General features: G+C 38.8%; 1 protein-coding gene across 1 annotated transcript in view; it reads left to right on the top strand.

The window, feature by feature from the left end:
* The window catches only part of LOC124556202, a 352070-nt gene that overhangs the window by 75226 nt on the left and 264168 nt on the right, over positions 1-12676 (top strand). The window contains exon 2 of the mRNA XM_047130193.1: positions 7919-8142. Coding sequence (XP_046986149.1) covers positions 7919-8142 — 224 coding nt within the window. The remainder of the gene's footprint in view (positions 1-7918; positions 8143-12676) is intronic.

Here is a 12676-nt window from a genome sequence, read left to right as displayed (position 1 = left end):
ACATATATGCCTGTGGGACAGTTCAACCAACAAGGAAACATTTACCCAAATTAAAAACAGACAAAGAATTAAGCAGAGGTGAATTTGACTGGAGGGTCAGCAACTGTGGCATCCTCTACTTGAAGTGGAAAGATAAGAGAGCTGTTCATCTCCTTTCAAATTTTCACAGTCCTGAAGTTACTACAGTGACTCGCCGTGAAAGAGATGGTTCACGCATAGAGCTACCTTGTCCTCAAGCAGTGATGGATTACAATGCACACATGAACAATGTCGACAAGTTCGACCAACTGAAAAAATCATATGAAATAAGCCGGAGAAGTAAAAAGTGGTGGCACCGAATATTCTTTCACCTGCTTGATGTCAGTATCGTCAACAGCTATATAATTTGGAAGGAACTAGGCGATAGAGAAAAAATGACTGCCAAAGTCTTCAGGATGAGTATCCTGCAAAGCTTAGTAACCCAGAAAACACCATTGAGGCCATCTAGACTTCATGAGAGTCAAGTCCACGTAAAGAAAAACAAGCCATATGTTTCCTCACGCCAGCGTCTCGACAATTCATCCCACCAGCCAGAGCGTACTACCGCCAGACGTTGTGCGAAATGCAGTACAAAAAAGAAGCAAGTGCGCACTTTCTGGATGTGCGCTGAATGCAAAGTGCCTTTGTGCCTTAGCAAAACAAAAAGGTGCTTTCAAGATTTTCACAAAAAGGAATAAGAAACATATTTTATTTGTAAGGTTTGTAATTTGATTTTGTATTGTAAATGACCAATTGCCAGAAATAAAATTATTTTACATTAATTATACTAATTATTACTGCTTAGAGTAGAATTTAAAGGTGAGTTACAAGCACAAACCAAGATATCTCAAAAACTTTAGGTACGGCCCTAAGTGGCATGGTGGTATATTATATATACCACCATCTAAAACCAAAATCAATACAATAAAAAATTTTAATTCATGTTTTCCTTTATTAGCAACCCCACCAGACATAGAAAATGCATGTTTTATTAAAAAATTAATTAAACATAAAATCTGTGCATCAAAGAGTTAACAGGTACTTTTTAAATATGTGTATTTTTGCAATTTCTTTAATCTCTTTTGTTACTTTATTGTACAATTTTATTCATTGGTAGAAAATGCTGTTTTGAGTTTTATGTTTATTTTTTCTTGGTAAATGTAAGTTGAGTCTACCTCTTGTTGCATGGTCACGAGCAGAGCTGTTTGTACTGTAATTACCAATGTTATTTCTTATGTGTACAACTGACTGGTAAATGTATTCACTTGGAGCAGTTAAAATCCCCAGTGTTCTGAACAGATCTTTACAATGAGCTCGACTAGTATGTTTGGTTATTATTCTTATGGCTCTTTTCTGAAGTTTGAAAATTGTGTTCATATTTTGTGCATTTGTTCCCCAAAAAAGAATGCCATAGCTAAGGATTGAGTGTACATATGAATAATATGTAACTAAAAGACGTTGCATATTACACACTGATGATAGGATTCTAAGGGCATAACATACTGATGACATTCTGTTTGCAAGTACCTTTGTGTGTTCACACCACTTCAACTGAGAATCAATATTCATTCCTAGAAATTTTGCATTTGTTTCACAGTCTAGAGAGGTGTCATCTACATTTAATTTAACATTGTCATTTTTCCTCTTCAAAACTGAAATTCATGGCATTGGTTTTCTTTATGTTCAATGTCACTTTATTACTTATTGACCAATAATAAACTTCCTTGAGAGTTTCATTTGCCTTTTCGGCAAGGAGTTCTCTTGTTTTCTCATTGACTATAATATTGATGTCATCAGCGAAGAGGATTTTTTCACCGTGAGTAACACTACTGGGAAAGTCATATATGTATATCAGGAACAGTATTGCTCATAATATGCTACCTTGCGGAACTCCTATATTAATGTATTTTGGTTCTGATAAGTGTTTTACTAAATGTATAGATCCATTTGAAGTATGTGTTATCTGTACTCTTTGTATCCTATCTGTTAGGTATGATCGAAACCAGTCATTAGCTACCCCTCTTATTCCTAATACTTCTAATTTATTTGATAGAATCTTGTGGTCGACTGTATCAAACGCCTTAGAAAGATTCAAAAATATACCTGTGACACACTCGTCTTTATCAAGAGCATCATGTACAACTTTTGTGAATTCTACTATGGCTGACTCCGTATTTTGGCCACTTCGGAAACCAAACTGTGATTTGCTTAAAAGGTTGTATTTATTCAGGTATTTCATTAATCTGTCTTTCATAATTGCTTCTATTATTTTGAAGAATGCTGACAGCAGGGAAATGGGCAGGTAATTTTCTGTGTCTTCTGCATTGCCTTTCTTAAGCAAAGGTACAGCTCTTGCCTGTTATAACTGCTCTGGAAATGTCCCTGATGTGAAGGCTCAAATGGTTCAAATGGCTCTGAGCACTATGGGATTTAACATCTATGGTCATCAGTCCCATAGAACTTAGAACTACTTAAACCTAACTAACCTAAGGACAGCACACAACACCCAGTCATCACGAGGCAGAGAAAATCCCTGACCTCGCCGGGAATCGAACCCGGGAACCCGGGCGTGGGAAGCGAGAACGCTACCGCACGACCACGAGCTGCGGACTGATGTGAAGGATTCATTTATTATATTTGTTAAGCGGCCTTGTACAATCTCTATGCATTATTTCAGTACACACATATGTACTTCATCTAAGCCTATTGACTTTTTATTTTTTAGCTTTTGAATTGTTTTCTGGCTTCATTCTCTGTGGTTGAAAGTATCATCATTGTATTTAGTGCAACATTATTTACAGGTGTTTTATTTGTTTGGGGGAATTTTTGCTGTAACTTCTCTGCAATACTTGAAAAATGCTCATTTACATAGCTTGATAAGTGTTGTGGATCATTTACTACTTTTTCCCCCTCCCTTAGCAGTATGTTATTCTGCTTTTGTTTCCCTCTCCCCATTTCCTTTTTTATAACATCCCAGACTGCTTTGCTTTTATTCTCTGTATTATATATTATTTTGTCATTATTGTAGCAATCAGCACCTTCCTATAGATCTTTTTGTATCTGTGATAGAAATTTAAGAATGCTGGATCATTGCGAATCTTTTTTATGGAACGGAGGTGTTTAAGTTTAAGTGTTTGGGAGGACTTCTCAATGCCTGCTGTTATCCATCTGTTTTTGTGAGATGTTGATAGAGACATGCATACTTTTGGAAATGCCTTTTCAAAGTTCAATTTAAACAATGTGGAGAATTTAGAGAATTTCATATTCACATTGGTTTCCTTATACACTTCATCCGAGCTTTGTTTTTCAAGTTCGTTTGAAAAATCTTTTATTTTGATTTCTGGTACATGTCGTTTGTAGGCTTGTAGTTTAGGGAATGATTCGATGCCTGACTTTACTGTTGTTATCTGACAGAGATGGTCTGATAGACCGAGATCTTTTACAGCTACATCACATTTTTCCCTGTCCATATTTGTGGCCACATGGTCAATTACTGATGAAGTCGTTGTGGTAACCCTTGTTGCACTATTGACCAATAGGGACATGCCAAAACATTGAAGGCTGTTTATGAAGGTGCTGCTGGATTTATTTATGATGCTAGTGTTGATCTTAATGTCCCCACACAGAATTACGCTGACCTTTGTACTTGAGACTTTATCTAGAACTTCTGTTAACTTATTGAAAAAAGTGTCCACACTACCACTGGGAGATCTATACACACAGAAAATGATTAATTTATTGGTGATATCAAGCCCTGTTAATTCAATAGCTGATATTTCAAAACGTTTCTATTCACTTGCGGTACTGAGGTCGTATCTTGATTTGAACTGTGTTCCTTTTCTGATATAAATGCATGATCCTCTCCCCCCCTTGAAGTAGTTCTGCAGTAAGAGTTTGCCTTTTCATACAAAGATAACACTGTTGGATTTCTGTGTCTCTACACCAGTGCTCAGGAATACAAACTACTTTGCAGTTCAAAGATTGGAGCTCAACTTCTAATAGTTGTATTTTATTTTTTATTGATTGCATCTTTTGATGGAGGATTGTTAAGTCTGTGAAATGCCCCATGATACTCTTTCCAATGGTTTGTTTTTCTTTGTTAAAATCTGTCTTGTGAGTGATTGTTTCAGTATTTTTTAAAGTGCTGAAGATACTCTTTAGGCAGAAGAACCTGTTGTCTGGATTTATCCTAAAAAAGACCTACTTTTCCTACCTATGACAACAGGTATTTAACCATGTGTGGCCCGAGATCCACCCCCTATACTTTCATGAATCAGCTTTACCAATCTTCCCTTCCCAGTTCTGTTTAGGTGTTGGCCATGCCCAGTGAAACCCCATCTGTTGATAGTCCCGACGGGCACCAGAGAAACATGAGCAAAGTTGGTTGTCCTCAGAGCCATCCCTAACCCCACATTGATTCGCCTCACAGCTCCATCAAGGTGTGGTCGATCATGACGCTAGAACAGCTCAACAAAGTGTACGTTGGTGCCATGAGTCAGGGAAGCTATCTTGTCCAGGTCACCACCTATGTCATATGCCCCATCCCTGTTCAAACTGTTTCCCGCCCCACCCACTCTCACTACATGGTCCTCTTTTGTAAAGGCCTTACATAAAGACCCTAGGTCCTCTATCACATGACTTAACCCTACATTTGGCTTGAAGATACCGGTGGCCTGGTACGCTGCCCCTAAACTTTCCTGTAACTGAGGGCCTACACCTCGCCCATGGCTACTAACTAGCAGCAGCACTTTCTTCTTCCTAACACTTTGTATATTCCTAGGCTGCTTGGCCTCGGTAGAAGTGTGCTGCACATTTCCTGCTCCTAGTTCTACCTGAGGCTCTTCTCCACTTAACTTTGGCAGTGGTAGATACCTGTGTTTGATGCTGATGATAAAACTGTCAGATCGCGTTCTCTTTCTTCCTATCCTCCTACCAGCTGCCAGTTCCCAACCACCCTCCTCCCCCTATCTCCCTTGATCCTTATGAGTTCCTTCCTTGCTTCCTCCAACTGTGCTTGAAGGGCACAGATTTTCCTTTCCTGTTCCCCAATCAAAATGTTCCTACCGCATACCTCTGCAGTTCCAGGAGAGAGCCTCGTCTGTTCTCCCAACATTCTCCCCAATGCATCCCATGCATCACCCCCTTCTCCCCCCTCCCCCCAGCAGTGAAAATATTTCCTACAAGATTGGCAACAAATCTCTCTACTCACTACCCTATAACAGCTCCCACATTTCTCACTCATGGTCAGTTTAGAAAGAATAATTAAGTTTAAATAATGTTTTAAATTTGTCAAGGACGCGAAATTGGCTGTACGTAAACAAAAAACACCACAAAAGTCTTATGTACGGTGGTTGTTATTTTTTTTACTGATTTAGAGATACAATGACAGAAGAATGAATTTGTAATTAATTTGCTTTTAGAGAATTTACGTTATCAGGCGTGTTTGGTCAGGTTTTTAAACGTTTATAACTCGGGAAAAAAATGGTTCAAATGGCTCTGAGCACTATAGGACTTAACATCTGAGCGCGACTCCTACGGTCGCAGGTTCGAATCCTGCCTCAGGCATGGATGTGTGTGATGTCCTTAGGTTAGTTAGGTTTAACTAGTTCTAAATTCTAGGGGACTACTGACCTCAGAAGTTGAGTCCCATAGTGCTCAGAGCCATTTGAACCATTTGAACTTAACATCGGAGGTCATCAGTCCCCTAGAACTTAGAACTACTTAAATCTAACTAACCGAAGGACATCACACACATCCATTCCCGAAGCAGGATTCGAACCTGCGACCGTAGCGGTCGCGTGGTTCCAAACTGAAGCGCCTAGTAGCGCTCGGCCACTTCGGTCGGCCTAACTCGGGAAGTTTAGGTCTAGATTGTGTCTATCTAACTGGTAAACAATACGAAATGTGTTGGTTAAATACGATTTAGAAACGTTTAATTACACTTTTATTGCGACAATAGACACTGATGAAAATAGTAGCAGTCTTTTTTAAACGAATTTTGCACTAGCAAGAAAATGTGAGTAGAATTTTTGTGTTTATGTCACGCAAAATTTCGCTATTATCGGGACTTCAGCTAAAGAACAAATTTTTTCAAGAACAAGCGCTACTGGGACGCTAATATTCAGTTGTGTGACAAGAACGGACACTACAGCAAGTATACAAAACAAAGAAATTTTAAATTTGACACTATTTCCTCTTAAATAAGTTCTTTTAGCGGACGAACAAAATACCTGTGATCTCACTCGGCGGCCATCTTGGTAATATTGGCGGAGAACATCAGAAAAGTCAAAGAGGAGCAGCTCGTTTTGTATTATCGCGAAATAGGGGAGAGAATGTCACGGATGTGATAAGCGAGTTGGGGTGGCAATTATAGAAACAAATGCGTTTTTCGTTGCGACGAAATCTTTTCAGGAAATTTCATTCACCAGCTTTCTCCTCTGAATGTGTCCGCCTGCTCAGCTGGGTGGTAACGTGCTTGCCTCCCGCGCAAGCGGGTCCGGGTTCTATTTCCGGCCGGGTTGGAGATTTCCTCCGCTTGTGGACTGGGTGTTGTATTGTCCTCATCATCATTTCATCCTCATCACCGGCACGCAAGTCGTCCAATGTGACGTCGACTGAAATAAGACGTGCACTTGGCGGCCGAACTTCCCAGGATGGGGCTTCCCGGCCAACAGTGCCATACGCATGAGCATTTCCTCTGAATGTGTAAATATTTTATTATTGTCAGCCTACATAGGGAGAAATGACCAGCACAATAAAAGAAGAGAAATCAGAGTTCGTACAGAAAGATTTAAGCGTTCATCTTTCTCACGCGCTGTTAGAGAGTGGAACAGTAGAGAAATAGCTTGAAGGTCGTTCTAAAAACCTTCTGCCAGGCACCTAAGTGTGAAATGCAGAGTAGTCATGGAGATATAGATGTAGATGAAATGCCTGCAAGCAGCTGTGAGTTTCCTGGTGCACATACAGGATGTCTCTCCTAAGAGTCGTCAGGTTTTGGGGCAGATATTTGCAATTTCGTTTTTGCAATGTGTAGATGGAGTCGGCCCAAAGAAATATTGTTCATCACATGTATCATACGACGTCCAGTGTCAACGAAGAACTTTGGTTTGTTTTCCATTAAAAACAAAATGATTTTTCAAGAGGAATTATACGTGACCATTCGATAGAGCGCTCCCAGACTGACCTACTGCATTATTCAGCAGACGGACGCATAGAATTGTGCTTTAAAACATAAACCAAAGTTTTCCGTTGACACTGGACGTCGCATGAAAGACTGCATGAGCTGCATTTGTTTATGCTTGCCCTAGCTACCCATCACAAAACAAAATTACAGATATCTGTCAAAATACGACACAAGATGCGCCCGACAACTCTTAGGAGAGGCACCTGGTACAGATTTGGATTTAGTGTGGGCAAAAAATCAGTCCTAACCAGGACTGAAATAGGCACCAGCAGCTGCTAAAGAGGCCCAAAACTCTTAATGAATTTAATGTAGTACAGAAGAAGATTGTAGTCCAAATTATATATTTAGAACACTAATTTATACCATTTTAAATCACCACTGCAACTATAATAATGTCAGTCTACACTAATAAGACCCAGTCTCTCTGTAATTATGTGTGTGTGTTTTTTGTATTACTTATTTCCGAAGAAGGACATCATCTGAGCCCAACAATGTTTTCAGATTTGTTTATGTGTCTATTGAAGACTCAACACCTATGTGGTGAACTGTTACGTTTACTCTTTACAGTATTTGTGTTCAATATACGGAACTGGCGTACAGTAGCAGACATGTGATTCTGTTATCACTTTTTTCTGGGAGAGCTGGTACAGATTTCCTTTTTAACTTATTTTTTCATTTATTTTGCTTTGTTTTGATTTCCATTATTTGTCTTTACAGTGCTGGACGCAAGTGGCACTCCTGGAGCGGCTTTTCTGTGGGGCAACAACTACTGGCTTGGGTCCAGATCTCAGTGTGAAACCATTCCACTTCGTGAACCACTGGTGCTTTCCAGAGATCTACCGAAGCCACCTCTCGCGTGGCCACCTTACCCAATACACTTCTCAGTCGCCTCGTTTAGGCACAATGCAACACTTCAAGTCCATGTCGGTTTGCCCAATGAGGTAAAACACAACTGATCTTACCTTTTAATTAAATGTAAAAGAAGTAACATAAATGCTGATACTGACTTCCATACCATTACTAGTTCAACAGATATAACTTTGCAGTTTCACTCTATTTTATTATTATAATGACTTCTGAATAGTCTGACTTATTTCTTTAGTAATCTGTCGTTAAAAATGTCAACATAAATTAAGATCTGTACAATAATAGCAAGGTTCAGTGCTGATGACACCAATCTAAGAGTACCTCTAAGTGTAGCTTAGCTGTGCATTTTAACCTTGTGTTATTCTGATACACTTATTATTATACTTTTTTTTTACACTTTACACTTTTCACTTCATTCTTTAGTAACCAAGAACTACAAATTTTACACAGAGGAACACTTCTGTAATAATGGTAATCCTCTGTTCTGCTTATAGCCATTAATGTGTGTAGGCCTGCACAATTCTATCTGTAAGTGATAGGTTACATAAACTGTTTCGTTCTTCACCCAAACATTCGCACTTATTATCTGACTGTCTTGTGTTGACAGTCTCATTGAAAAATATGTTCCACATTCTTTTATGACCAAAATAGCAGAACTTCATAGAGAAATTTCTTGGCCTAATATTAAACGTGGATTAGTCTTGAATCATTCATAACACCTTAAAATAATTTAGTATTCAGAAATCCTAAATCTTTGGACTAGTTATCACCTATTTTTACAAATTAAAATTAATTATTCTTAGTAGAATAAACTAACATGTACCTCATCTCTGTATTGAAAGCATTTGCAGAAAGAAAATTCTTCTCAACAAAATTCTTCTCAACAAAATTCTTCTCTCTCCCTAACTGCCTCTGCTGTGTCATACTCAATTTAGAAGACTGAGGATTCACTTCGTGGGACTCTCTTGATTACACACATTGTTGTAAACATATACCCAGAGATTGAGTCTCTCATGATGATTTTGTTTTGCCACAGTATGAAAAGTTTCAGATTGATTACTACTTTTGAGACAACTGGCTTCCTCACTGCTTTCTTCTGAAGATGTTTCCTTTATATCACTCACCAGCAGTTGTAATGGACGATCAGTATTAGCACTGTCAGCTTCAGAAAAGTCAGTGATGTCCTACGTTTCGTTCAAGGTACTTTCGGACCAAGTATGTTTGCCAGTTACATCTGAAAAATAAAAGTAATAATACCGCATTTACAATAAATACTTTTTACCATGAAAGTGAGGTTTAATTAACATTGCTTAGCTCAGAATTATTAAACAAAGTCCTAACCCGCACGCTAGCGATTGTTGTCATTTTTTCCTCAATAAACATGATAACTTGAAAACACAAAGAAAAATGTACAGTTGTGGTTATTATACTTCTTTTGACAAGAAAACATTAATAGCGTTGCTCATGTAAACAATGTAATGAAAAAGAACGAAGTATCTTACCTTGCTGTTGTGACAACACTCGCCGACCTACTAAATTTGCTTTGTGTTGTCTTGCCAACACTTGCAGTGGCACCGGGTGTTTATAATTAAAACGCAGCTACGATATCCTAATTCGTTAATGCGGAATCGATTTACATCGGAAAGAAATTTGTTCCAATTTTGGCCACCAGGTGCAAATCTAGCACTGTACAGCATTTCATCGACGTCTCCAGTGCTCATATTGAACAAATTGTGTAAGCGGTGGTTAATAATAAAATCAACATTACACCTTTCTCAGTTATTTGGCCTTTTCTGCCCACGCCACGTTCACAATCCATATCGAAACATTTTTTATACGTCTTTTTTGCATTCACAGCGCCAGGTTTGCACCTGGCCAAATTTGGAACTAATTTTTTTCAGCGTAAATCAGTTCTTCATTAATCCATTAGAACATGTACCTAGTTTTGCTGCCGTACGATAATTAGAGCCTACACTGGACCTCTGTGAATAGTTGCACTTTAATTATAACCACACAGTGCCAACACGGATTAACCCATACGACTCATGCGAGTAGGTGTGTGCCAGAGGAGTGAAAACAAGCCAAAAAATAGTTTCACAGACCAAAAGGCTGAAGGGATTAGATAGGTTTTTCCTCACCTATTGATCAACTTGTAGTTCCAGACAAATGTGAGATTTGTGCCAGTAACATGCCGATGTCGACTTTGTTTTCTACTCTTCATGTAAATTTAGTTCGTGTGTAATCTCCGATGAGCTTACTGCCAACAAAACGTTTAAACCTAGTTCTCTGTTCCTCTGAACAATATATTCATTTTCAGTGTTTTTTAATTGGTTCATCTGTATCAATATTCTAGTATTTTTATTACTTCCTAACACCTCCTATTCTAGCACTCCACTGTTTTTGCACACTTCTCGTAGCAAACAATTACCCCACCACTTTCATTTAACTTGCTATTTGACAGCATTTGCGTTTCTTACATCCATCACATAACAGTCTTTGCCACCTATCACATGTATTTGTTCGTCAGTTCCCTATTGTTCATTGATTTTTTTAGTGTTCTTTCTCTAGTTAACCTAACTACTTGAAAGACTTTCTCATGTTAATCCCCTTGATATCATGTCTCCTATCTGCCTACCTTCTTACTTGTTGCTAAAACATTTGGGCAGCTTATCCAGCTTTTTATCTCCACTGCACAAATGTATGGAACCACGAAACAATTGCCTGTCATCTTGCATGAATCAGAGTCACCAGCTACACACTATCTCATGCAAAAAGCGAAATTTCTTAAAAATAGTGAATTATAGTGAAGTACCTCATTTATCAAAGATTCTCATCAGAACATTAATGAAACGTATAAATATTTCACCATGAAAACTTCTTGAGAGAGGCAGCAACAATAATGACCGAAGCCTAGGAATCCAAAGTAAATAACAAGGGGAAACCTCTGAACGTCTCTCTCTGACACAATCGAAACTTCGTAATGTGAATGAGCGTGAAAACATAAGACCACATATTTTGTCTTAGCTAGCGTCAGTCAATAGTCTCCCAGAAAATGACGATCAAAGTTTCGACGGCACTTCATCAAGTTGCTCGTGCAGCGTAAAATCAAGTGAGTCGATAATGCAGTGGCTAAGAGCATGGTTTGGAGTTTTTGCGTTCCTTATTCAAGTTCCGTCTTACGTTTCTTTTTCTTTTGTTGTCGCGGTAACAGACATCCTAAATCTTATTAAAAATGAATTTTGTCATCATACGTCTTACATAATCTTATATAATTAACAGCAAGTGAAAAAGGAAAAAAAATTCTGCTATTTCAATTTTTGCTTTGATTTTCACTTTGGTACTTTAAGGGAACTAGTGCATTCCCCATGATGATATGTATCATAAAACATTCAAAAGATAGAAGTTCGGAGTACCTCTAGCATCGCGTGGGGGCACATATCCCACAGTCACGTCACATTTTTTAGTATGAATACCATTTCGAAAAGCAGCTTCGTTAACGCTGCTAAATACCTTGCGATCTGGCGACATTTTTGCGGCAAACCAAGCACATCAAAACATTCTCTACAGCTGGCGTCTGTAACTGACTATGCATCAACGCGTGTATTTCAAACACATCGCTTCTACTTGTGACTTCCCTGCGTTATGAGAATAGCACACTCCTGTAACAGGCGAATGTAATTCTTCGTCAGTCTGTAAAACTGTACATTGCAGGGTTGACTGAACGGCAACCACTTTGGCGAAATTAATTTTAATAAACACATAGGTATACGAAATGCATCGACAAACGGCCCATCGCAGAAGGAGGGATTGCTTTACCCACCCCATGGGTTAATAATGTACAAAAACGCCCCCTTTTTTACGTGACGTCCAAAAACTGATAATCAGTTTCTTTCGCGAATTTTCCAAATTTTTTGACTGTTTTGTACACACTCTGATGCCGTTCAATTAATTGGTGTACGTCTTGTTGGATTCGAGGACCACATTTGCCACCGAACTGGAGACAAACAAATAAGTTGGTAACAGTTCCCTGGGAAGTGACAATCTGTAGTGGGCAATGCAAGGGTGCGCAAGCTTACAAGTTCAAAACAGCTATTGCGATGAAAGAGCCGAGTGATAAGCGGCGGATCGACTCGAGATAAATATAAAATGATCGATTAGTGGATGTTTGGTAGTTTTACAGAGGTTAAAACAATTGACATCTGGTTACTTACGTTACTACATGAGCGTTGCTGCAGTGGGCAGTGGCTGCAACAGCCTTACTGCAGTCGGAAACTTTTGAATTTACTAAAGCCTCAAACGCCTATCGCGATTCTTTGAAGAGAAACGCAAAATTCAACAGCTTCATGTTGCCAAATACGTTAGCACCAGAGACAAGCGTAAATCTGATGCATCATCGGAAACAAGACTTTCTCAACTTCAAAGATGCACTATAATTCCAGCATTCAATCCCGATTTCGTTATAAATACGGATCAAACAGAATGTATCACATATCTAGTAACAGAATGTTATCGTTTTGAGGTGAGAAAGTTACGGAAACAGATGTCGGCAAATTGAGTCACCTGACGCACTCCTACAACGACCAATACGGATTGACTCTTTCCGGAAAC

This window comes from Schistocerca americana, chromosome X (genome assembly GCF_021461395.2).
Source record: "Schistocerca americana isolate TAMUIC-IGC-003095 chromosome X, iqSchAmer2.1, whole genome shotgun sequence".
Lineage (NCBI taxonomy): Eukaryota > Metazoa > Arthropoda > Insecta > Orthoptera > Acrididae > Schistocerca > Schistocerca americana.
This window is presented reverse-complemented; position numbering and strand designations above follow the sequence as displayed.